The sequence below is a fragment of the Triticum dicoccoides genome, chromosome 2A (genome assembly GCF_002162155.2).
Source record: "Triticum dicoccoides isolate Atlit2015 ecotype Zavitan chromosome 2A, WEW_v2.0, whole genome shotgun sequence".
In the NCBI taxonomy this organism is placed as follows: domain Eukaryota; kingdom Viridiplantae; phylum Streptophyta; class Magnoliopsida; order Poales; family Poaceae; genus Triticum; species Triticum dicoccoides.
The window spans coordinates 722,925,183-722,949,392 of record NC_041382.1 but is presented as its reverse complement, the minus strand read 5'-3'; the positions used below and the strand labels follow the sequence as shown (position 1 = coordinate 722,949,392).

At 47.2% G+C, this 24,210-nt stretch overlaps 1 protein-coding gene across 1 annotated transcript; it reads right to left on the bottom strand.

Moving 5' to 3' along the window:
• Positions 1–3,917: 3,917 nt before the first annotated feature.
• Positions 3,918–6,862, bottom strand: LOC119356642 (transcription factor bHLH112-like). Its single transcript, XM_037623630.1, has 7 exons — positions 6,367–6,862; positions 5,676–6,183; positions 5,465–5,578; positions 5,198–5,263; positions 4,826–4,891; positions 4,625–4,687; positions 3,918–4,496 (listed from the first exon to the last, which is right to left on the bottom strand). Exons 1-7 carry the CDS (start codon positions 6,696–6,698, stop codon positions 4,338–4,340), a joined length of 1,308 nt encoding a protein of 435 aa, XP_037479527.1. The 5' UTR covers positions 6,699–6,862; the 3' UTR covers positions 3,918–4,337.
• Positions 6,863–24,210: the final 17,348 nt, after the last annotated feature.

Here is a 24,210-nt window from a genome sequence, read left to right as displayed (position 1 = left end):
GGTTACCATTAGCTCTTTCTGTGGCAAGAAACAGTCAAGTTCTCTGACAAGTACACATGCTTCGTTTGTCCCAATAACAGGACCATCAGAGGTTCAACTTTATATATCCATGCCACAGAAAAAACAGGACATGTCGCCTGAATATGCCTTGGAAGGAGGCATTTTTCTCTGTCAAGTCCGACACATATAGCTATGGGATCTTGTTACTGGAGATTGTAAGTGGGTTGAAGATCAGCTGACCTCGCCGTATTATGAGTGATTTCCGAAACGTTATAGGTTACATAAGTGCTACCAAATGCCTCGAATTTGGCCAAGTACAACACAACGAATAAAAATGTTATTAACTGATTATGCTTGACCATGTTTCAGGCATGGAATTGACTGAAAGAAGGAAAATCGGGGGATTTCCTGGACACGGTGCTTCTGAAGAGCTGTTTACTGCATGAGGTGTCGCTGTGCATTTATATTGGGCTCTTGTGTGCCAGGCCAGGCCACTCATGTCGATAGTCGTGTCTATGCTGGACAATGAGGCCGTGCCACTCACAACACCAGAGCAGCCTTTGTATTTTGTTGGAAGGAGGCATGAAGCGGAAGAAGCAGGGGAGGACTCTGTTAACAACGCAAGCCTGGCGACGCTAGCAGGGCGCTAGATGCTCATGATTCCTTGCACTGAGGTAATCTGAGTGCCCTGGAACGCCTAAGGGAAGCAGATTATGATTCACTGCCAAGTGGGTTTCAGTGGCCAACTGCTGGTGGAGAAGCCTCTTTCACGTTCGTGCCGTGCCCTCCTCCAATGGTTGGTTTAAAACTAATACTGATGATAGCTCTGGTCCATTGACTGCTCAATCCTGTTTTGGTGCCATTGTTCGGAACAGCGCTGGTCGGCCTGTTCTTGCTGCTTGGACTCATTGCCCAGTATGGAAAACTGCTGGAAGTTCAGCTTCGTCCTTAACAAATAGTCAGAAAAGTGGTGCTTCCTTGAATCTCCCAGTGTCTATCAGAAAGGTACAAAGGTTATTTTCTTCAAGTGATCTTGAACCTGTAAGACGACCATAGTAAGCCCAACTCACCCGGAATCACATATACCTCCTCTGAAGTTTCAGATATCACATTAAAATATTTAGCAATTGCATTTGCACTACCTCTTTCATAGTTTCATCATTCATATAGTTTTTTTTCACTTCAAAACAATAATATTGAAGCGCGTGTGCATATGGTCACTCGTGAGGTCTGGGGTCCTCTCTCCCACGAGGCGGCGGCGCCACGCCGCCCCTGGGGAGTCCCCGTCCACACCGCCCTCATCCCTCCCCCTCCATTGCCTCCCTCTACCGCCGCTGTCGTTGATGACGCCGCAGGGCGAAACCCCTGTGGTGAGGCGGCGGCGGCGGCGCAGTCCCCGGCCGGCGGTAACGCGTGGGGGTAGCGGCGTCCATCTCCCTCCTCCTCCAACGGCAGTGCAAAGCGGGTTGGCGGTGGCCAGGAGATCTCCGGCGGCCGCTTGGCGGATGAGATTTGGCTACAATGAGATCTGATCTGGGCCCGAGGGGTTTAGATCGAGATCCACTGTGGCTGCGCCTCGACTCGACAACGGCAAGAGGATTGGGTAATCTTCGCGGCACGAGGACGTCCGGGTCTCTTGGCCCGGGCATGGTGGTGGTGGCTGCCTTCTCCACCAAAGGCGGTTGGCCAGACTGGTAGTGACGGATCGTGGATCCCACTATTAGCACTGGCGGCGAGTTGGGGAGACATAGTCATCGGTGAAAACCGAGCCGACTCTGGTCATGGCGGGCGATGGCGGCGTCTACATCGTTACCTTGATGAAGGTATCGTCAACCTGCTCGTGCCGCTCCGGGAGAAATCCTAAGATCTCCGGATCGGATGATGGCGGCGCTGTGGTGTCGTGTTCCCTATTGGGGGCATCGTTTGTGGAGCGGCGCCAGATGAAAGAGGCGTGAGGTGGTGTGGCGTGCCTTCTCTCGCGTCGACAACGGCGGGTCTCGGCGGCATGGAGCAGCGGGGTTTCGCCGGTGGGTGTGTGATGATGGACGAGCGTAGGATAGTGGCGTTGTCTGGCGTCGTGGTGACGTCGGCGGCAGCTAGACCAGGTAAGGTAGATGCAACAGTACATCACTGAAGATGGAGTGGTGGCAGGTGGTTGCGGCGGCCTCATACCCGGCAGGCGTCCTGATTGAGGAGTGTGCCGGACTGGTGGGTGCCCCATACCCGGCAGGCATCCTGGTTGGGACCTCAGGTCTTAGATGTTAGGTTTGGCTGCGAGGTCTGTTTGGTATTAGGCCTAGACTATCAGCATCCCTACATCAACTGGATAGGAATAGAGACAAATGTTGCCTAGACGGTGACTTTAGTCTTACTGTTGCATGACTTTGTAAGGTCTTGTGTGAATAATTAATAAAGTGGCTCTATGCATCGTCCAGATGCAGAGGCCGGGGATCCTCCTTCATTTCTGAAAAAATATGGTCACTCGTGACCATCTGATAACTTCCAGAATTTCTTTTCAAAAGGCTTGCCCCTTCGGTGTATCCATGGTTCTGCCGGAGAATCAAGATAAAGGTGTTGAACTTTACTGTTGGTCTCTGCACGATCGGATGTTGCTGAACTTTGTCTTGCATGCTGGCTTTATGAATTCGACCATTACACTAACTTAGGGTGCTGAGCTGCATGGTGGTAGCTTTCATTGAAGGTGAAAACAGAGTCAAATTCAAACCTTAACGCTAGTTCTTTTTGTGGCAGGAAACAGAGTCAAGTTGTATGCCAATTGACAAGTGCACAAGCTTCTTTTGCCCCAAGAACAGGACAATCAGAGGTTCGACTTTACATCCATACCACAGGAAAAATTGTGGGCCAAGGAGAAATTAAGTAATACTACATTTTATATATCTCTTCCAAGTACTTTATTGCAATCTCCGTAAAGATCAATCCATTTTATGCCAACCATCCCACTACGATGTTCAGCTTTCTAAGAAAAACTGGTGCTTCACTCTTTTCATTTCAGCAGTCATCCACACAGATAGACTCAGCAAGACCTAAAAGTGTACTGGAAATTGGTGCGATACCACCAAAACGTAAAGCAGAGGAGATGGAGTATTAGCTTGTTGCTAGGGCAAATACTCTCTAGCAGTCTAGTTTCAGTGCAAGACTACAGTTGAGATTCAGTCGTTTCTCGGCGTGTCGAACTTACCTGAATTTCTGTGCCACGGTTCGTTTTCGGTTGAATTTCATCGCTCATACCAGAAGAGACACGTATGTTGAGTTCATCTTTCTTACCCAATACTCTACAAAATACTACAGCTTGGTTGGTACCGATCAGGACTGCAACGTAGACCACATAACAAGAAACACACGCAGTATAGAATATGCCTGCGAAGAACTTACGCATGCCGATAATCCACTAGCATAGAAATGGAATAATTTAGCCTGAAAGATTCTGGCAATATTTAAGGAAAAGGACACGCATGCATGCACAAATTCTGAAAGCCCTGCTTATATTATACCAAAACATGTGGTCAGGTTCAAAAGAGAAGCTTATATTAGCAAAAGACACACTCTGCTGAGGTCAATCAAAGAGAGATGCCACTTTTATTAATCAATTTGGTACTCCCTTCGTTTTTATTTACTCTGCATATTAGAGTTGACTGAAGTCAAATTTCGTAAAGTTTGACCAAGTTTATAGAAAACAATATAGACATTTATCATAATAAATCTATACGATGTGAAAGTACATTTAATAGTAAATCTAATGTTGTTGATTTGTTATTGTATATCTTAATATTTTTGTATATAAATTTGGTCAAAGTTTGTAAAGCTTGACTTTGACCAAAGTTAATATGCGAACTAAATAAAAACGGAGGGAATACTGCAATATATCCGTAGAGAATGAAACCTGCTACAGACAGATCTGCTTTGATCCATCACGTACTGGATTAAAGTACCGAACCATTAAATTAGTTCTTAGACACAACCGATCGATGATGCAAGCCTAACAACCAATCATATGAACCCACCAATCATACGAACCCGATCGACGACGACGATCGGATGATCACTATGACATAATTCAGTCCTCTCAGCTAGCTGGTCCCTTAGTCAAATTCATTGATTATTCCCTGATGAACCTGAAGAATGAGTACAAGTCTTGAAGCACTCATTCCAAAGGTTCATCTAGCTAACCATATAGCTTCATCAGTACGTACGTAGTGCTATCCGTTACAAATTACGATCATGAGCTACTTATATAGATACTAAATCATCATGGTTGATCGAGGAACGCCGTCGGATCGATCTGCGCCGCACGTTCGTTCCACCCGGCGAGCCTTCGTCTACCTAAACTGGCCGCCGAAGGGGGTCCAGAAGTCGACGGGCCCATCGCTGGCCACCGCGAACGTGCTCGATATCGGCACCAGGCACAGCCCCCGGCCCTTGAGCGACACCTCGCCGCTGCCATCCTTGCACGACTTGTCAGGGCTAGCACTCGAGCTCTGTGACCAAACACAAACAGATGCAAAAGCTATCAGGCATGCACTAGGAGATGGTATTCGTATTCATGTGGCAATGGGAAGTGGGAAAGAGCAAGCATGCAGATGCAGCAACCACGCCATGTGTATACCTTGAGGTACTGTGGCACTTGATGCTGATGATGGCCCCTCTTCAAGTATGGAGCACTAAGCACCTGCATGGATGCAGAAACAAATGTTCATGAGCTCGGTCTCCAACATCTAGCTAGTCTCCTGTGAGGAAATCGATAGAGCTCGTGCGTGCGTGCGTGCTCCAGATGCCATGATCAAAAGCACTTGGCACATGCACTTACACCAGCCTGGTCGTGGAGGAACTTGATGTATTCGATGGTCTCGTGGAGCACCGACGCCGTATCCGTCTGCACGCACGCGCAACGATAAATGTTAAGATTGTGTGTTAGACTTAGACGCATGTGTGTCTGTCAAATCTCTCGAAAGGATCGAGGAGAGGAAAGGAACAACGCTTTTGCAGCAGCGACAAGATCGTACATGTGGTTGACGATATATATATATATATGATGTGGATCCAACTACCAAGCAGCACTCTACTGGTTTGTGTAATGATATTTTTCATAAACTCCTTGGACGTTTGGTTTGAGTAATGCACATTGGACGATTGGACATGAAAAGCCTAGCTAAACTAGCTGGACAGCTCGCTTGATTACCTTTCCGAAAGGAGAGACGAGCTGTTGGAGTGCTGTGATCCTGTCCCCTAGCTTCTCCTTCCTAACCTGTAATGTATGTGTGGAGCAACTTTAATAATCAATAAAGATGCATATATAATACGGGTTTTGATCCACGCAACATGCACCAAATAATGCGTGTGGAGTTTGAAACAACCAGCTGGTTGTAAGTTAAGTTGACCATGCATGCATCTGCAATTCTGCATGGTAGATACATAGGTATGTATGGGGCTATGGGATGATGCCTACCTTGAAGGTCGGCAATGACGACGGCGTCTCCGTTCTCGGCTTCTTGAATGCCGGCTCGCTGTTCGCCTTCTTGGTAACGATCGAGCTAGAGTCCCCCACTCCTTCTAACACACTCTACAGACAAAGAAGGTTAACTTATTAGCCAGCTATTCATTTAGTTTCTTGTGTTATTGTCTACTCCATGCTAGAGTAATCACTGGCACAAGCTTACCTTTAGTGCAAGATTTGCCCCACGCGGCGCCGGCGATGGTCGTTTCACCGCACGCACGCTAGTCTGCTCAGACACCGCCGGCGCTGGCATCGCCATGCCGAACCCGGCAGACGGGTTCCAGAACGCCGCATCGTTGGTGAACTGTAGCGGCTCCCTGACCCCTGCCTGGCCGCCCATCTGCTGGTACTGGTACTGCTGAATCCCCGCCGCCGGTGCCGGCTTGGCCATCGGCTCCAAGAGGCTCCTCAGCAGCGACGACGACTGGAACCCGTAGGGTGAGTTCGGCGACAGGAGCAGCTCGGGCGCCCCCAGACTGGACAATAGCTTCTGCTGGCGGTGGTGATCGCCGGCCTGCTGGTGGCCTTGCAGCGCTAGGTCTAGCTTATTTGCTGATGGGTCATTCAGCATGCTTGACGCGTTCATGTGGCTCTGCTGGTCCGTTCTTGAGCTCATGTCATGGTGGCCAACTTGGAGGAACCCATGCATGTTACCAGCGCCGCCGTTGCTCCTGTGAAAAGGTTAAAACACACGCACATACACATAGATTTCATTAATCAATTTTAGAGTCACGGGAGTAGATAAGTATGCATCTAACTATCTATCTATCATCATCACCATACATATCATTTGATAGTACGAGATCACGGAGGGTAAACTGATCCAGCAAGGGTAGGTGAATCGAACAACTCACATGTAAGGGCTATTCCAGTCGGTGAAGCCGGCTGCCGGGTCGCTGATGCTGGCTGTTTCTTGGAAGGTTACGGAGCTGTTGTTCCCGGGCGACTCGGAGGAGGCCGTGGTGGTGCAGCTCTTGGCCTTGCCGCCGTCGGCCGCCGCCATGTCGTAGCCACCAGCAGCCAGCTGAGCGGCCGGCCAGGTGTTGAACCCTGCGAGCTCCGTCGAGCACGCCGCCGCGGGCACCGCGGTTGTGTTGGTATTCCACCACATGCCGTGTGAGACAGCTCCGCCGCCGCCGCCGTTGTGCATGGCCGGAGCAGCGTACATCAGCTGATGATCTCCCATATCAACGGACCGATCCACCGACGCCGCCCCGTTTCTTGGTCGATCTTCTCGGTGTGCGGCGGAGAGGAGCGAGATGCAAGCAAGCTGGGATGCAAGGGAGTGGTGAGTGCTTGTTGGGTGGGCGGAGGGGAAGGGGAAAGGGGGTGAAGCTAAGATGAGGGGTAGTGGCAGTGGAAAAGATGTGGTTGTGTGTCTTGGGTATATATAAACCGTTTGGAAAGGGCGGCGAGGAGAATTTCGCCTACCTGACCGCCGGGGTGTTGGGTCGCTGGCGGTCTTCCGGCATTGCGTCAGCTTGGTAAGTAAAATTGATCTGGTGCAACTGATCATGATCCAAGCGGTTGTTCAGCAACCCAAGATCAGTCACTAGAGAACAGCACTGTCATGCTCTATTTTTATTTAAAATGTTAGCTGGAGGCAAACCAAGCCTTTGAATTGATAAAGCCATTAACCGACCAGAATTACAATGAAGAGCAACTGCACTACTTGGGCTGTAATTTCTTTAACTCGATTGTCTTGTAGTAGTACTAGTATGTTACTCCATCCGTCCCATAATATAAGAGCATTTTTCAAAAATGCTCTTATATTATGGAACGGAGGGAGTACATTATGGTCTTAGGTTTTTGACGTGCATGCTTTATGATCCTATCTCGACTACCGAAAAAAAGAGACCTAGTCCCTTTGTTCCCAAATAGACATTGTTTTGGGTTTTGCACAATCTCTAGTGATCGAGCAACTTTAACCAATATAAATACTTATGTTTAAATTTTACATTGTGAAATTGTTTCTAATGGAATTCAATGATATGAGTTCTATCTTAAAGAACTAAAAAATATTATGGTTCAATATTCATCAAAGATGAAAAGCAATTCATTTTGTCATAATTGTTTGTCTTCAATGATTTTTCATAACGTTTGTTTGTTGTGCCCAGTTTTGTTTACTTGAATCAACTTTCATGCTTTAATAAAATTGTTATTTTCCAAAAAAAATATAAATATTCTTTGCAACAAAAGGTAGATTTGGACATTAGGGTTGAAAGTAATTCATTTTCAAAATTATAAAATGTTTATTTCATCTATATGTGGGCATGTGGTGATTTTGCATTGTTAGCGAACAGGCAGGTTCCCTATGTGTCCGAGCAACCATAAAGGGCTGGCTTGGTGCGAAACAATTGCGGTATTTAAGATTTTACATTTTGAAGCTTATTTTAATGGTAGATCTAATGGTATAACTTTTTATCTGACAAACATAAATTATTTATTAGTGACAGTAGTCAAAGAAAAAACTTAGTTATTGTACGCTTTCTAGAAAATCAAGTGACAATTAATATGGATTGGAGGAATAGTCTTGGAGACTAATTAAAATATCCATGATAAAGATAGTATCTCAATACATACGAAAAATTCTTTGCAAAAAAAGAAGGCCCAGACAAAAAGGAAATTGCTCTGTATTTGTTCAAGACAAGTCACATCTAGCTATACTATCAAGAAATTCCGATCCTTCAATCTTCTCTTTAGTGATTCTTAAGTCAGAGGCCCAGAGCACATGCTAGATGTATAATGGTAAGGATTTAGGAATATTGAGATTACACAAAAGCATGGATTCAATACTTGATTTATGGCCCGGTGCCATGTTTCACACATTGGAATCAGGATAAATACATCAAATCAGCATAAATAATATATGTTATCTCTTACAAATAAAACAAAGGAATAGGACTAGGGCATAAATTCGAACTAATCAATCAAAGGTCTTGACCCCAGAAAGGGAGTCTTGCTGGTGATAGCAACCCAAAGCAAATAAATTACACCAACTGGTGGAAGGAATGTCTGAGATGAAATCGCCTAACGTTTCCTGCAATAGTCAGACTGTTGCACCTAATCTTTGTGCCAAGAAGTCTTGTTTGCGTGTACTATAGTCGCCTCCAAGTGATCTAATCTATCCTAGCGAATTACTTTCTCGCTGGTAACTATAGCTAAATTATGACTATCAGCCTTTATTTATTTTATTGTTAAGCATTCCCGACCACTAGAAGATAAACTCAACGTCACGGTCCGATGCAAATTACATGCATGCCCTGAGACATATTCTACAAATCGTAGCATGCTTTGCTTGCCGATCAAATAATTGTAGCTAGCATATTATGCATTTTAAACACAAAGTAAATCTTATAGCATTTGAGTGGAAGAGTGTACCCTTGATTAACAGAGAGAACCGGCCATGTTTTTCTGCGAACTTGAGAATGCAGATACAAAAACGTCAGTTTCGTTTGGGGGTGGGCGACGTGATGGAAGAACCCCCCACACATCGCACGCGTAGGCAGGCATGCACCCCATGTTTTGTCTTGGATCGTTATGATTCCCTCGTTTCTTTTTGGATTTTTCCTCCATGCACTTATATTCCCTTGTGGGTTCAGACCAGCCAAATGCTTGCATTATTCCTCTTATTTTTCTTCTCCTAGAGAATTGCTTAACGACGGAGTGTTTATATTTAGTTAAGATGCTAGTATAGTAGCTAGCGCAGTGCAATGCGACCGAAATGCACAAGCTAGCTATGCCTTGCATGCCTACCATGGTCAACGCCATTTCTCCTACTACTACTACTTGTGGGCTGGAAACCGTCGTGTTCACGGGTAGCATAGACAGAGTGCGACTAACATAGATTATTAGAGCATCTCAACATACAGGGTTCTCGCAAGTTGTCATGGAGGTTGACTGTTTAGAGGTCGTAAACCGCTGACTGTCATGTCACAATTTCAGATTGTAGATTCGTAATTGACGCCTATCTTCAATGAAATTAGGGACAAAACTTCAAGTTTCGCTTTGTTTTCGGTTAAGCACACTTCTAGGGACTTTAATGGCTCTGCGGATCTTTGCTAAACGTCCTATTTTTTTAGCAGTGTCAAATTGCTAAAGAACCCGGCATCTCCGCCGATGTTTGGTGATCGAAATTAGCCAATCCAGATTGTATATGCTCTTATGTGTTAAAAGACATACTAGAATAGTAATCCCTTCATCTCAAAATAAGTGTCATTGATTTAATACAACTTTATAGTACTGATTTTGTACTAAATCAGCGATATTTATTTTCATACAGAAAGAGTGTTAGTTAAACTAACATAAGATTTTTTAGGTTACTATAAAATAGTGATTTAAAACTCTTATATACTATTAGTTTACAAGAGGAGTACTAATTGCGACATTTAGTGGACTTGAGAACAGCACCTACGCCCCTCACAAAAAAGGAGAAGAGGAAGATCGATAGAGAACAGCACCATCGCGGACGCGCGTCGTGACATTCTTTCGGCAATAATGCTAAGAGCATCTCCAACAAAAGCGCTATATAAACGACGCACGGTATAAAAACTGCTTTTAGCACGCGCGGATCTAATTTGGAGTCTCCAGCAGCCGCACAAAAAAGCGCGCACGCTATAACTAATGCAGTGTGCGCATCAAAAAGGCATCGCACGCAGCATATTTAGTGCGCCCGGTCGCGCGCGCTGCAAACTCTGGGCTGCTGCAGATGGGACCGCTTGATTGAGACCGTTGGACTCACGCGCGCAGCATATTTTGCAGCACTTGCTGGAGCAAACGTCTTCTAGCGCCCTAAAAAACTACTTGCGCGCTGTAAACCCGTTTTTTGGGCGCCGCGCATTGGGCGGCTGTTGAAGATGCTCTAAACATACAAAGAATTACATGCAATTACAGTTGACTAGGATTTTTTTTCCTTTCTAACTAATCTCTTTCTCCTGATTTTCACGGAGTGGGCCCCTCCTCCTTAATCTCCAATGAAAACTTACCTGCCTGTAAAACCCCTGTAAACCTATGTATATGTAGCATTTTATTACTCATCTTTCGGATTACGCATGCAGCAGAATCCCATATGGAAGGAAGACGGTGGCCGGCCTGAGCCTAGCAAGGTGGTACACTGCATGCATGTAACACGGTGAATGCACGCACAGCTTTGGCGCGACGACGGCTCGGTTGACGTCATGCTTACGGCCGGCCGCTGGTCGATCTATAGCGACGGGGACGGCGACGGAGAGAGCGAATCCGTCAAAAGCGCGGGGCCCAGGGGGTCGCACGCGTGCCCGGAAAAAGCCAGCCGCCCACTCACTCCATCCACACGCAACACAACACAGCACAGCACACACAGATATCGACCCAATCTAGCCACACACAGACACAGGGCATGCATGCATAGCATATAGCTCCACTCCAGGGACGGGGCTTACCTGCGCCCCGTACGTGCGCCCATCCGTGCGCCGCTGATCGCTGCCGCCCATCCCCGCCTCCCCTCGTGGGGCCGTTTTTTCTCGCACAAAAAAAAATTAAAAATATCCTTCCAAATACACATCGACCCATAATACTTGCTTTACCCAAAAAAAAGACCCGTAATACTTGCTGATCATCAAAACTGAATAAAACTATGGAGGGAAATAATCCCGCCCAATCAGATCTCTTAATCCCGCCAAAACAACATCCTTATCTCTAAATCGCATTAGAATGGACCAGAAAATATAGAGATTAATAGAGCCTGCTGAAACAATCAGGAGACTCTTTATCATTCATCAATCAGGAGACTCTTTATCATTCATCAATCAACAGCGTCAAGCAGATGCAACGTCTCTGAGTCTGGAGCGACCTAGAGATTGAAGCGAAGGATCTTCTTGTCCTTCCCTGATGGCTTCTCCAGGGGGTGGTCATGGGAACCATGATGATAATGGATCAGAACCACCAACAGTGAGATTCTCACTTGTATTCTTCATATCCTCCTTTTCATCTTCATAGTGATTTTTTTCTTCATATCCTCCCTTTCCCTGATGGCAAATAAACATGGTTGTTAAACATCTGTTAATGAAAGATCGTATAAGAAAAGATCTGTTAAACATCTGTTAATGAAAGATCATATAATTGATACAGGATGTGCAAGAAACCACAGCTAGCAATGCGAAAGATCGTATTAATGAAAGGGTACCAAAGATTGGAATGAATTTTTTATCTGATGAAGAGGCTTATTCCTTTTATAACAAGTATGCTGAAGTTATGGGTTTCAGCATCCGGAGAGGTAGTAAGCATAAAGTAAAGAACTCTGATATAATACAACAGAGAACATTTTTCTGTTCTCGTCAAGGTATGGACCACTTGTAATTTGTTTGGAGTATAATAATTTTTAGATGCACTAAGACAATAATTTAAATTATTAGGAACTCGTGCTGAAGATAAGAGAGAAGATACATTCAGTTATAGTAGGCCTGAATCACGATGTGGATGTAATGCACATATGAAAATAAGTCTTAGGAATGGATTTTATCAGGTTTACGAATTTGAGGAGACACATAACCACATTCTTGCTACTGGAACCATGGCCCAATACTTGAGATCTCACAGAAAAGTGACAGATGCACAAATAGCGGCTGCAGAGGTCGCGAAGTCCGTAGGCATTTCTAATAAAGCAACTATTGATCTTATGGCCAAAGAAGCATGTGGACAAGAAAACCTTGGTTTTATCCCTCAAGACATGAAAAATCGTTTGTACTCAAAAAGAACATTGCAAGCAGCGAAAGGTGATACAGGGGGAGTGTTAGAATATATGGAGAAGAAGGTAGCAGAAGATGTCAAGTTTTTTTATTCAATTCAAGTAGATGAGGACGATTTGATAACTAATATATTTTGGGCTGACTCGAAAATGGTATCAGACTATGCAACTTTCGGTGATGTTATAAGCTTTGACACCACATATAGGAAACTAAATGATGGGCGTCCATTTGGTTTGATTGTTGGGGTGAATAATCATAAGAAAACTATTGTGTTTGGTGCTGCACTTCTTTATGATGAAACTGATGAAAGTTTTGGTTGGCTTTTTAGAACTTTTCTAAAAGTTATGTCAGGGAAACATCCACAAACAATTCTTACCGATGAAGATGCAGCAATGGCCAAGGCAATCAGTGAAGTCCTACCTCACTCTCACCATAGACTTTGTGTGTGGCATATGAATCAAAATGCTTGCAAGCACTTTGCTGGAGTTGTTCCAGAATATAAGAAGTTCAATAGTGATTTCCAGCACTGTATCTATGACATAGAGGACGAAGAAGAATTTATAAGTGCATGGAATGATATGCTTGATAAGTATGGACTACGTGAGAATACATGACTCCAAAGGTTGTTCGAGAAAAGGGAGCAATGGGCACTAGTGTATGGTAGAAATACATTCTCTGCCCACATGAGCACTACCCAACGAAGTGAAAGCATGAACAATGAACTGAAGTGTTACATCAGTATTAAATATGACATGCTTACTTTTTTCGAGCATTTCGAACGGCTTGTTGCAGATAAAAGATTTGAAGAAGTGAAGTGTGACTTCAAGGCATCACAAACTACTCCCAAGATGAAGGCGGAATGTAGCTATATATTAAGTCAAGCTGTAACTACATATACTCCAGCAATATTCAAGATGTTTCAAGAGGAAGTGCTTCTGACCCTGAATTATGACACGTTCCTTCGTGATGATAGTGATACAGACCAAAAGTTTTACACAGTAAAATTTCATGACACAAAACGTGAGCATGTTGTTAGATTTGCTCCAAATGAAGAAAGGGTGAATTGTAGTTGCAAGAAGTTTGAATTTGCTGGAATTTTGTGCCGTCATTGCTTAAAGGTACTTGATATCAATAATATCAAGCATATCCCTGAACAATATATCTTGAAAAGGTGGACAATGGACGCCAAAGTTCTTGAGATAACAAGCAATCGCAATCTACATGAGGATCGAAAAGCAAAAATGTCAAACTACTACAAGGAGTTGTGCAGAATGTTTGTGAAAATAGCTGCTCGTGCCTCTGAATCGGACGAAACATATGATATGGTTGCTAAATGCGCAGAGCAGCTAGCAGAAGCTGTGGAGAAACACTTGAAAAATAGAACTGATCCTGATCCTGATCCTGATATGGGAAATTCCTCTGTTTCGCAAGGTATATATTGTACTACTAATTGCATAGAGTTTTGTATAAGACTTACATTTTAGTTTATAGTTGCAGGTCCGCTTATCGACTCTAGTAGAGTTTCAAAACACAACGAGGGGCTTGCCAAGCCAAGAGGTATCAAGGAGAAGGAGAAGACTACACGAGGATCAGCAAGACCCATTGGTGGATTGGAGAAAGCAATAACAAAGAAGAAAAAGAAGACAGATGATCCTGTACCAGTACAACCTCAAAGCACATCAATGGTCTGAAACTGTCCCACCTTTTTCACATAGAAATTTTAATTTTACTCACATTTATCCATCACTTTTTATAGGGTCATTTGGAGCTAATGGCAAATCATATGGGCGCACCGCAATTACTGTACAACCCATTCCTAAATGCTTCCATGCACCCAACACTTGCTAATACAATTATCATGTCAACACAACCCGCTGGGGGTTTAGAGAAAGCAAAAACAAACCAGGAAAAGAAGACCGATGAATCTTTACAACTACACCGTCAAAGCGCATCAACGGTATAACACGATCCAACTTGTTTCACATAGAACAAATAGTTCTACTAACATTTATCTATCGCTTTTTATAGGGGTATTTGGATTTTATGCAAAATCAAATGGGTGCACTGCAATTGCAGTACAATCCATTCTTAAATGCTTCAATGCAGCAATCGCTTGGTAACACAATCTCAATGTCAGCAAAACCCACTGGTCGCTTGGCGAAAGGAAAACAAAAAAGAAAAGGAAGACAATCGATTCTTCACAAGCAGAACGTACAAGCACATCAGTGGTATAAAACTGTCACACTTTTTTTCATACAAATTAATTTTGCTGAAATTCATGTATCACTTTTTATAGGGTAATTTGGAGGTTATGACACACCAAATGAGTATGCCGCAATTACAGTACAACCCATTCCTAAATGCTTCAGTGCAGCCATCACTTGGTAATACAATCTCAATGCCACCACAACCAAATGGTGGCTTAGAGATAGCAAAAACAAAACAGAAGAAGACTAGTGATTCTTTACAAGTACAACCTGAAAGCACATCGAGGGTATAAAACTATCCTGCTTGGTTCACACAGAAAAATTAATTTTATTGACCTTAATCTATCATTTTTGTAGGGTCATTTGGAGTTTATGACAAATCAAATGGTTGCACCGCAGTTGCAGTACAACCCATTGCTAAGTGCCTCAATGCAGTCATCACATGGAAATACATTCTCGATGCCAATGAACCAAAGAATGGTGGCAGGATTCCAACAATACAATACACTAATGGTAGAAGCATTGTACTTTGTCATGTTTTATTATCATTTCGAAACTTCTGCGTGATTAAACTTTGCTACTTTTCTGTATAGGGTCATCCAAACAACCACATCTGCACCGATTTCCAAGTGCACAACTCGGCATTGCAGCAACAGAGCATTGGACCCTCTGCCTCTACTTTAATGACAGGACAAAATCAAGTCATCTTCCATGAACCGAAGCCAACTTAATCAATTTGTTATGAACACTATAGCTTGCGGCAGCTTGATTCACCTTTCCTACCCCATCACCACCCCGCGTGCTTGCGGCAGATGGAAAGACAATAGGATTGGTCACGCAAGAACATAATTTCTCACATTCGCTCGTTAAGACACTCCATTGTTAAATAAAAAGTTCTATCCCATGTACTGAAGCCAATTTAATCAATTTCATAGATGACACTGGTTTTCTTGTTATTTGCTATGGATTTTTTATTTTATTTTTTGTGGGGATGCCATGGATTGAATCGAATATCGAACAAATTATCCCTATGCACTGAAGTCGATTTTAATTGACACTATTTTTCATTAGAACTTGTTATTGAACATCGATTGAATAGAATAGCAACCAAATTATCTCTATGCCCACAACCATAACTCGTGTTCCTAGTAATCAAGCAAGAAATCAAAGATCAAAAGACCAGCAAAGCAAAAAAGAAAATTTACCTGTGTGGCTGTGTCGTATCTCTTGTGAAAGTAGTAGAGCTGAATCTCTTGGTGAACGAACAAAGGCACCTTACGAGCTCTCCACCACGAGCCTGCGACGTCCCGGTCTGCTGCCTCCGCCTATGTGTGGCACACTCATGGCGGTACAGAGCTGCTGCGCCACCCGGGATCCACCGCCTCCATGTACGGGCTGCAGCGCTCCACTAGTCGAAGCAGCTGCCCCATCCACCATCCACCTCCTCCAGGTCGGGGCTGGAGCGCTCGAGCTTCTCAGTCTCTGCAGGCAGCTGCGCCCGCCCAAGATCCACCTCTCCATGGTCGGAGCTCTCGAGCTGCCCCTGACCTGCTGCGCGCCTGAGGAGAGAAGAACATGGCCAGCATCCGGAGAAGATGACAGAGAAGTCGCCTCCTGAAGTAAGGGGGCACGGCGTGGACATCGCGGCGGCTTCATCCCCTCCGTCCTCCATGCTCTGCTCCATGTCCGAGCTCTGACGGGAAAGAGAGAGAGAGGAGTAACGAGGTGAAGAATACGAGAGGACCCCGCTGGACCGAACAGACGCGTATTAGGATTGGTATTTTGTTTTTTTTTCGCTGCCAAAAACAGCCACGCCGAGGAGAGGCAGGGATGGGCGGCAGCGATCAGCGGCGCACGGATGGGCGCACGTACGGGGCGCAGGTAAGCCCCGTCCCCACTCCAGTAGTCGGAGGCCGAGTCAAAAGGCGGGACGGGGACAGCATCTAGGCAGCGTACGTACGTTCGGCTCATCGCGCGGGACAGGATCCGGTGTCCCGATCCACGTCGCTGACACGTATCGGCAAAGCCTTGACCAGCGCGGCACACATATGAACAATCATTTTGGCCGGGTTCGGTAGATCGGGAGGGTCAACTTCTTATTCATTTCGTCTCATTTCCCCCCTCGGCATTCAGCCTAGTGTGGCAGTTCCAGCACATGAAATAAAGAAATGATTGGGTTTGGGGAGGAAGGTCAACTTGCCATTCATTCCACTCCCTTCCCTAGCTGAGCTGAGCTAGCGTGGTATGTAGCCAGTGCACCAGTTGCAGAGATGAGTCTGCATGAGTGCTGTCAGTAATATTATTGTTATAGTAGAATATATGTTCACACAGACAGACAGAACCTCGGTCGAATCTGTTCATATCTCCTTTCCCCTGCCGCCCGATCGAGTGAGTGATTCTTCCTTTCCTTCACCAACCTACCCTGCCCTGCCCGGTGGTCGCGCGATCATGACGATCTTGCCCTCTGTGTTTTCGCCAAGGGATTGGCCATCAGCACAAGGTGGGACGGAAGATCAGCCCAATATATATTCAGCTAGTAGTAGCAAGCGTGCAACCTGTTGATTCTCGTACGCACGCACGTACGTACGTCATGGAGCACCAAAGTGTTACTGTTTGTCTTTGGTAGCAACCTCTGGCTGCATATATATCAGCCACAAGCTCGCACACATAATTTTACTCTGCGAAAAGCGCACGGCTCGATCGGCTCGTGCTCGTGCATTGCACGTAGCCACGGACACATAATTTTACCCGCGAAAAGTGTTAGATCGTCTGGTGCTCGATCGTGTGCATTGCACATAGTCATGGATAGATAGCTAGCTAGACTCGATCACTCACGATTAGGCGATTATTCAATCTTCTTCGCTTTGTTGTTGGTGGTGGATGGGCCGATCAAGTCGTAGACGGCAAGCCGCCAATGGTCTGGTGCGTGCCGTGCGACCCAGGGAACCGAACCCGCCCCCGAGCGCGACGGAGAGCCATCCCGGCCGGCCGGACGCCGTCTTCGGCTGGCTGTGCGACACACGGCGCAAGCACGGGCACGGCGACGACGACGACAGCTATAGTGCGCGCACGCGTGGCACGCCGCCGCGCGCAGAGCAGCAGCAGCATCGGCGCGCGCACCCGCTCTCTGTAACACGTGCCGCGGCCAAGACGGCGACGCTGACCCGGCCGTCGGGCGCCGGCGTCGACCGATCGCGTCGTCGGAGGGGGGAAAAGGCAGAGGGGTTGACGTGTTGCGGGTCATGATCGAGTGCGACTTTTGAGCTGTTAGGCTCGGCGTTGACACGGCATATAGGAGTAGATCCGAATTTTTTTAGCTGTTTGGTGGGTCAAAGCGTGGTCTGACTTTGGATCGTGAAGCATACGTGCTGGCCGGGTCTACTCGGGTTCTCTCCCTGACAGCTGCCGAGACCCATGCATGGCAGACCCGACTTGTTTGGATCCTAGCGAGCGTGGGAGTTGGTTGGTCTCGTCGACCCCTCTCGTTTCCATCGTAAAACCCTAGCGTGTGCGCCTAACACACCACATGCATGCGTGGTTAGGACTTGGGATAATCCGTGACTGATCCGTCCAAGCACTGGCGGACCTCCCCACTGGGCAGGGTATGGCAGCCGACATACCTTACTTCTGGGCAAAAAAAATTATATACATATGCATCTATCGATCGATACTTGAATGAATTGCTTGACTCGTTTGACCGCACCCAGGGCTGGCAGCCTGGCCTAATGGGCCGACGCGACGCATCCAGCTGTTGGGCACTTGGGCTAGTAACAACCGGTCGAGATCGATCCAGCGCCCACGCACACGAGACACGACGCCCAGCCGCGATGCAACCCTAAGCAGCTAGCGCGGCGGCGGCGGCGGCTGGCCAGGTCGTGAGGACGAGGAGGGCCGTGGGCGACCGACGACGGGGCAGCCGACAGCCGGACGGCAGCGGCTGGCTAGGGGCTTAGAGGGCGGCGGCAGCAAGCTGCAGCGACAGCAGAAAGCGGCGGCTCCAGCGGGCGACGATAGTTAAGGATTTTCCTGGTAATCTCTCAGGGTCCGAAACTCTGAAACGCTCCTCTGCTCTAAACTATTTGCAGCCACTACCACTTTGTTTATACAATTATACTTTTCATTCATGCTAGTGTATGCACAAGTTTTTTGTTTTTAGATGATTATACGTACAAGCTAATAAGATGCCCAACCGGCACAGTTCTATGACTTCTGTCCATAAGATGGAAAAGAAGGGGAAAGAACCAACAAATGCAAAGGAAAGAGGAGGAAGAGGTATATTTATCATGTCCGCTTGGTAAAATTAAGGAAAATGTGTTACATTGAGTGATAGATCTTCAAAAGATTGCTCTTGTTAAAATTAAGGAAGATTTTCAGAAGGAGGGTAGGGCACTGCCATTGCCTGGGTCTTCTAGACGTCATTATAAGCATTATCGGTATGTTTTAGGTTATTTTCCTATTGAAACGTGTCTACATTTTCATTGTATTTGGTTATTCATTTGTAGTGTGCATTGTTAGTATGTATTGACTTCTTTGATTCGCATCAAAAAAAATTCTTAATGAGACTTCGCCCTATTTTAATTTTTTTTATGGTCCGTCTCTACGTCCAAGGGAAAATGGTCAACCATCTCCAATGACCCAAAGAGACATGCATGTATGCATCCCATCTTGTGATTCACAGGACTAGCTAGTAGTAAGCGCCAGCGACACTGCCATTCCTAAACAAACACTCCTATGGTGCTAGTAGTTGTCTGATAAGCTTAGGCCATCTCCAACGCCGACTCTTGAATCTTCCGTATCCGTCCGGACCACGATATCTAGACCGTGAAAGTCATCCAACATAATTTTTATCGGTCCACAACGTGGTCCGGACGTATTTTCTCTCGCAAATAGAAGACAAACATGGAGGGCTTTGCGGGAATCCGGATCGCTCACACATTTTTTTCTGACCGCCCTGGACCACCCAATCCCCTCCTCCCTTGCCTGCGCACGTTCCCGTCCGACGCCAGCTGCCCGCATTCATGCCGCTGTAGATCACGCTGCTCCATATTAAAGAGGGCTCAGGGTTGACGCGACCTACAGCGCATTGAAGCGGCACGCCAGCCGGCCAGATCTACGACGAGCGTGCGAGCGAGGAGGCCATGGCGGCCATGGCCGCGGCAAACCACAACTTCGTCTTGGAGCTGCGTGCCATCTACGACGCCGTCCGCGCTCAAGCCGCCGCTTGCCAGGAAGCGGCCGCCGCCGAGGCGCAACACCAAACGATCGCGGAGGAGAACATCGCCAGCTGCGCCTCCTACGCGCCGCCGCCGAACTATTAGGCATCCCCGTGGGACAACGACATCACCGACGCCACCATTTTCATCGTAGAGTTCACGTCCACCGGCGGCGGACAGGTCCCGGACTCCTTCGAGGATGAGTAGACCACGGGAGGCGGCAGGGCCTGGCGTCCCACGTGGGCTGGTCCGTCTCCCATGTTCTACTCTTCGTTGCTGCAGACCGCATCTTCATTTCACGAGTCTTATCGTCTGTGCTCATGGAGACGGCGGATGGAGGACTACACAGGCTTGGACACCGGCCGCCACCGTCGTAGGATAGGTTTAGGGGCGGGTTTTTTCTTCTAAATGTTTGAAATGTAATAAAAATCCGATGCGTTTGTATGAAATCCATCCATGTTTGCACGAATTTCACCTGATTTGTTGAAAAAGAGTTTGAAATATATGTGGCTACGGTTCGGTGGCAGCCTCCCTTATCCGTGTCCGTGGATTGGTCCTTTCTGTCCGCGGATGAATATGAGAGAAAATTTGCGTGTTGTTGTTGGAGATGCCCTTAATTAGCAAAGAGTTGTCTAGACTTTGGATCGCCACTTGGTCTACTACCCAAGTTTATTCTCATGTCCACAGCTGCCGCGCCTTTTGTTTTCTTCGGAGCTAAACCGTATTTTAGTATATGCAAGTAGCCAGTGTGTGCGCCTAACACATGCAGGTTAGGACTTGGGAGTGACCCGGATATACGATCCGTGACTGACCCGTCCAAGCAAAAACGTCAACAAACCCAAAGGGTTTTCCGTGGAAAATGTGGAAAGCGTCAGCTGGGAAGAACCCATTCACACGCATGTGGATGTGGTTATAGTATATTCATCACTCGCAGGATTACTGAACACCAGGAGCACTTGCTATTTCCACAAAGAATATACCGTGCGCTTTTCAGACAGGTTCGATCCGCTGCACGCACGTTTCTTCTTTACCTAAAACCCTACTGGGAAACGTTTGGGGCCGGGGCACCGGCCGAAGCTTCGGCCGGTCCAGTCCACGCGCGCACGCCGCGACCCAGTCGCGAGCAACCACGTGGCGCTGCGGATCTCGCGAATCTCACCTCATTCCTGTCTCGCAGCTCCGCGGATCTCGTCCCCATCCTCATCTCCTGCAGCGCCGGCGCCCACATCTCGCCGTCGGCCATGGAAGGTCGAATCCCCTGCGCGTCTATGGATGTAGATCTTACCCCGCCATGCTTTACAGCCCGTTTCGCCATTGGATGCAGCCCGTTGACCAATCCCCATCCCCGGCGGTTGCAACTCCCACACGTCTCGTGCTTCTGCCTCGCCGCCGACGAGCCGGACGGCGATGGTCGACACCGGAGGCTTCTGCAGAATCGTCGCACCACCTCATGTTGCAACCGTTTAAAAAAAAGCTTCATCCCCTAGATGAAAAGCTTCAACCGGATGTAGAGAAAGCTACAAGTGGTCAGCGCCATCGCCGAAAAGCTACAACCGTTGACATGAAATGCTACATCCTTCGATTAAAAAAGCTTCAACCGAAACGACACAAAAAGCCTTGACCAAGTGCTGCTAAAAAGAAAATAGCTACAACTTTTGGTAAAAAAGCTTCAACGGTTGTTGGAAAAAGCTCCCACAATTGAGAGAGAAAGCTACAACTAGACACTATGAAAATAAGAAAGCTTCAACCAGCGACGGCTGGAGGTGGAAGAAGATGATAAAATGCTGCAGTTTTGCTACGTGCTTCAACCGGCATAGATTTTTGCTACAACTGGCATAGCATTTTGCTACAACTAGCGTCACGTTTTGCTACAACACACAGCCGGCGTCGCGGTTTTGCTACAACTAGCATCGTTTTTTGCTACAACCGGCATAATGTTTTGCTACATCCATCATGGCTGAGCTGCGACCCAACACGGGTTTCCGTGAATTCTGGCGGCGAGATCCAGCACGGGGGGCAGGGGTGCATGCTGCAACCGGTCGCCGGCGAGCTGCTACGGGCTCGCGGCGAGCTGCAATCTCGACCGGCCGTAACGGAGCTCGAACCCAAATCCATGGCGGCAAGGAGGTCATGACGTATGTAAGACATGATTGAAGCAATCCCAAGGCGGCTTGATAGGTGGGGGAGCTCCTCGTCGACGTGATTCGGCCGTGGGGAACGAATAACAGGCGGATCTAGCCGCCGCCGCCGCGGATCGGGGACGGTCAGTCGCGGGGGGATCCAACTCCCTGTTTTTCTTCTTGTGCCTGTTCGTACACGGTCGCAACAAAACTGTTCTTTTTTGCTGCAACGGTTGCTTCAGTCCGTGTATGCGCGCAGATCTAACGGTCCATGCAAACCGCATCGGACGGCTGGGCCTCGACCGGCCCAACTGTTGGGCCGGTGCGCCGGCGCAGATCGCTGCCCAACCCTACTATGCACTCCGTGCACGTCATGTACACTCGCGGCCAATGGATAACCATAGGGCTACAACAAAACTATTGGACGCAGCTTATCGTTAACGGAAGCCGAACAATGAGTGAGTGCACTAAATAATACAGTGCGTTTTTCCTGTCTTGTGAATTCTCTGGCTTTAATGATGTGCCCAGTGTGAAACGAGGGCGAACTCACCATCTGGCTCATATAGGGGGTTAACACCACCTTTTTTTTTTGAGAAATCTTGCATGCTTTATTCATTCAAAGGAATTGTCATAGGTACAAGGTTCAGGTCATGTGGGTAACCCAACCAAACATGAATACCTATGTTAAAATTACAAACGAATTTGGCAAGATTATGAGCCTCGAAATTAAATTTCCTACGCTCGAAAACAAATGAGCAAGACACAAAACTACTCATATGGTTCGTTATTTCATGAACTAAAGCTGCATTAGGGCCTCCGGTCCCTCTGTTTATGTCGTTCACCGCCTCCTGGCAGTCCGAGGCCACATATATCTTCTGCTCCACAAGATCATCCGCCAAAGCTAATGCTTCACGGCAAGCAAAAGTCTCCAACAGCAGCGGGTCAGTAATGCCATAGTACACCATCGCTGATGAGCCCAGGTAGTTACCTTCATGGTCCCGACATAGCGCCGCTACTGCTCCTCCTCGCCTTGTTCTCCCAACGGCTCCGTCCACATTAATCTTCACCATCCCTCCGGGGGGTGGAATCCACCGCTTGGGCCGTTGAGCCGGGATTGATCTTGTGATTGCATGTACACTTTCAACGCGTAGATTACCCAACTCTGCGATGTAGTTGTCAATGAAAGATGCCATTTGTTGTGGGCTCTGAAAAATTGATTCATAAATTGCCTTTCTCCTTGCATACCATATAGACCAAAGTGTAATGACCATCCTTGTAAACTTATCATGATCCAAGCTCTCACTCATCTCGAACAGCCAAATCCTTGCATTGGCCTCCATGTTGTCCGACATCTGGGAGACTAGCATGTCATCTGACAGTGCCCAAATGCAACGTGACATCGTACATGCAACAAGGGCACGCCGCTAAGAATCCTCACATCCGCATAGGGGGCACACGTCTTGAGCTGACATATTTCTTCGCTTCAAAACATCCGTTGTCGGGAGGGAATGATGAGCAAGTCTCCACAGGAAAATCCTCACTTTCGATGGGACTTTCAATTTCCATAATGCACTTCACACTCTTTCATCCTTCTCAGAACTGGACATCCCGCTGCACCCATTTTGCCACTCCTCCCGCTGTAGCTTGGTCTTTAGCAAGAATCTGTAGGCCGGGCTTACAGTAAACTGGCCCTTTCTGTCCGGGTTCCATGCCCAAAAATCCTGTATATTGCGCGTGCAAACAATATATAGGGGGTCAACACCACCTGGACCCCAAAACGCCGCATGCGAACAGCCCGGGTGGGCTATGACGGAAGCCCAGAGGCCCACGCAATGCGGACCCGCACCATCGTTATTTTGTTGTTAGGTACGCTGGGCCAGATGGGCCTGCCTGTGGAGCCAGTGTCTATCGCATTCGCAGCCTCCTGGGTGCACGGGTCAACTCCTGTGTGACCCCTGAACTCTCACTTTCCCTTTCTGGTTACATCGGGCGAACCTTTGCCTCCAAATTTCCCTTTGGGTCCCTGTCGAATTCCACCAGTTCCCGTGTGCCTAGTTGTTCCTTCTCATTGCTGCGACGAAAACGAAAAAATAATAATACTACGTACGTGCTAATTGCAGATCATATCAGGCTTAGACTGTCTCCACCAATGCTCGTCGCAGGTTGCACTCCATTGCACTAGCAAGTTTAACCGGACGGTTCGTCAGACTGGCTGGGGCGTTCCCGCCGTGGAGCCTTCCGACGATCGCGGCCGTGGCACCATGCATGCAACCCGTCCCTACCTGGTGTACGTACCGCATTGCCCGTCTCAAATCGTCTCGACGTACTCGATGGCTCGACCATGTGCATGCATGCACTAGTAGAAAACGGAGGTTTAGCGCCGGTTCGTAAGGATCTTTAGTGCCGGTTTCATAACCGGCATTAAAGGGTGGG

Excerpts from the sequence above, each read along its gene's own strand:
- LOC119356642 (XM_037623630.1), bottom strand. The coding sequence starts at position 6,698 with ATGGGAGATCATCAGCTGATGTACGCTGCTCCGGCCATGCACAACGGC. Across the intron at positions 6,184-6,366 it reads GACTGGAATAGCCCTTACAT|GAGCAACGGCGGCGCTGGTA; the intron begins GTGAGTTGTTCG and ends ACCTTTTCACAG. Across the intron at positions 5,264-5,464 it reads CGTCATTGCCGACCTTCAAG|GTTAGGAAGGAGAAGCTAGG; the intron begins GTAGGCATCATC and ends CATACATTACAG.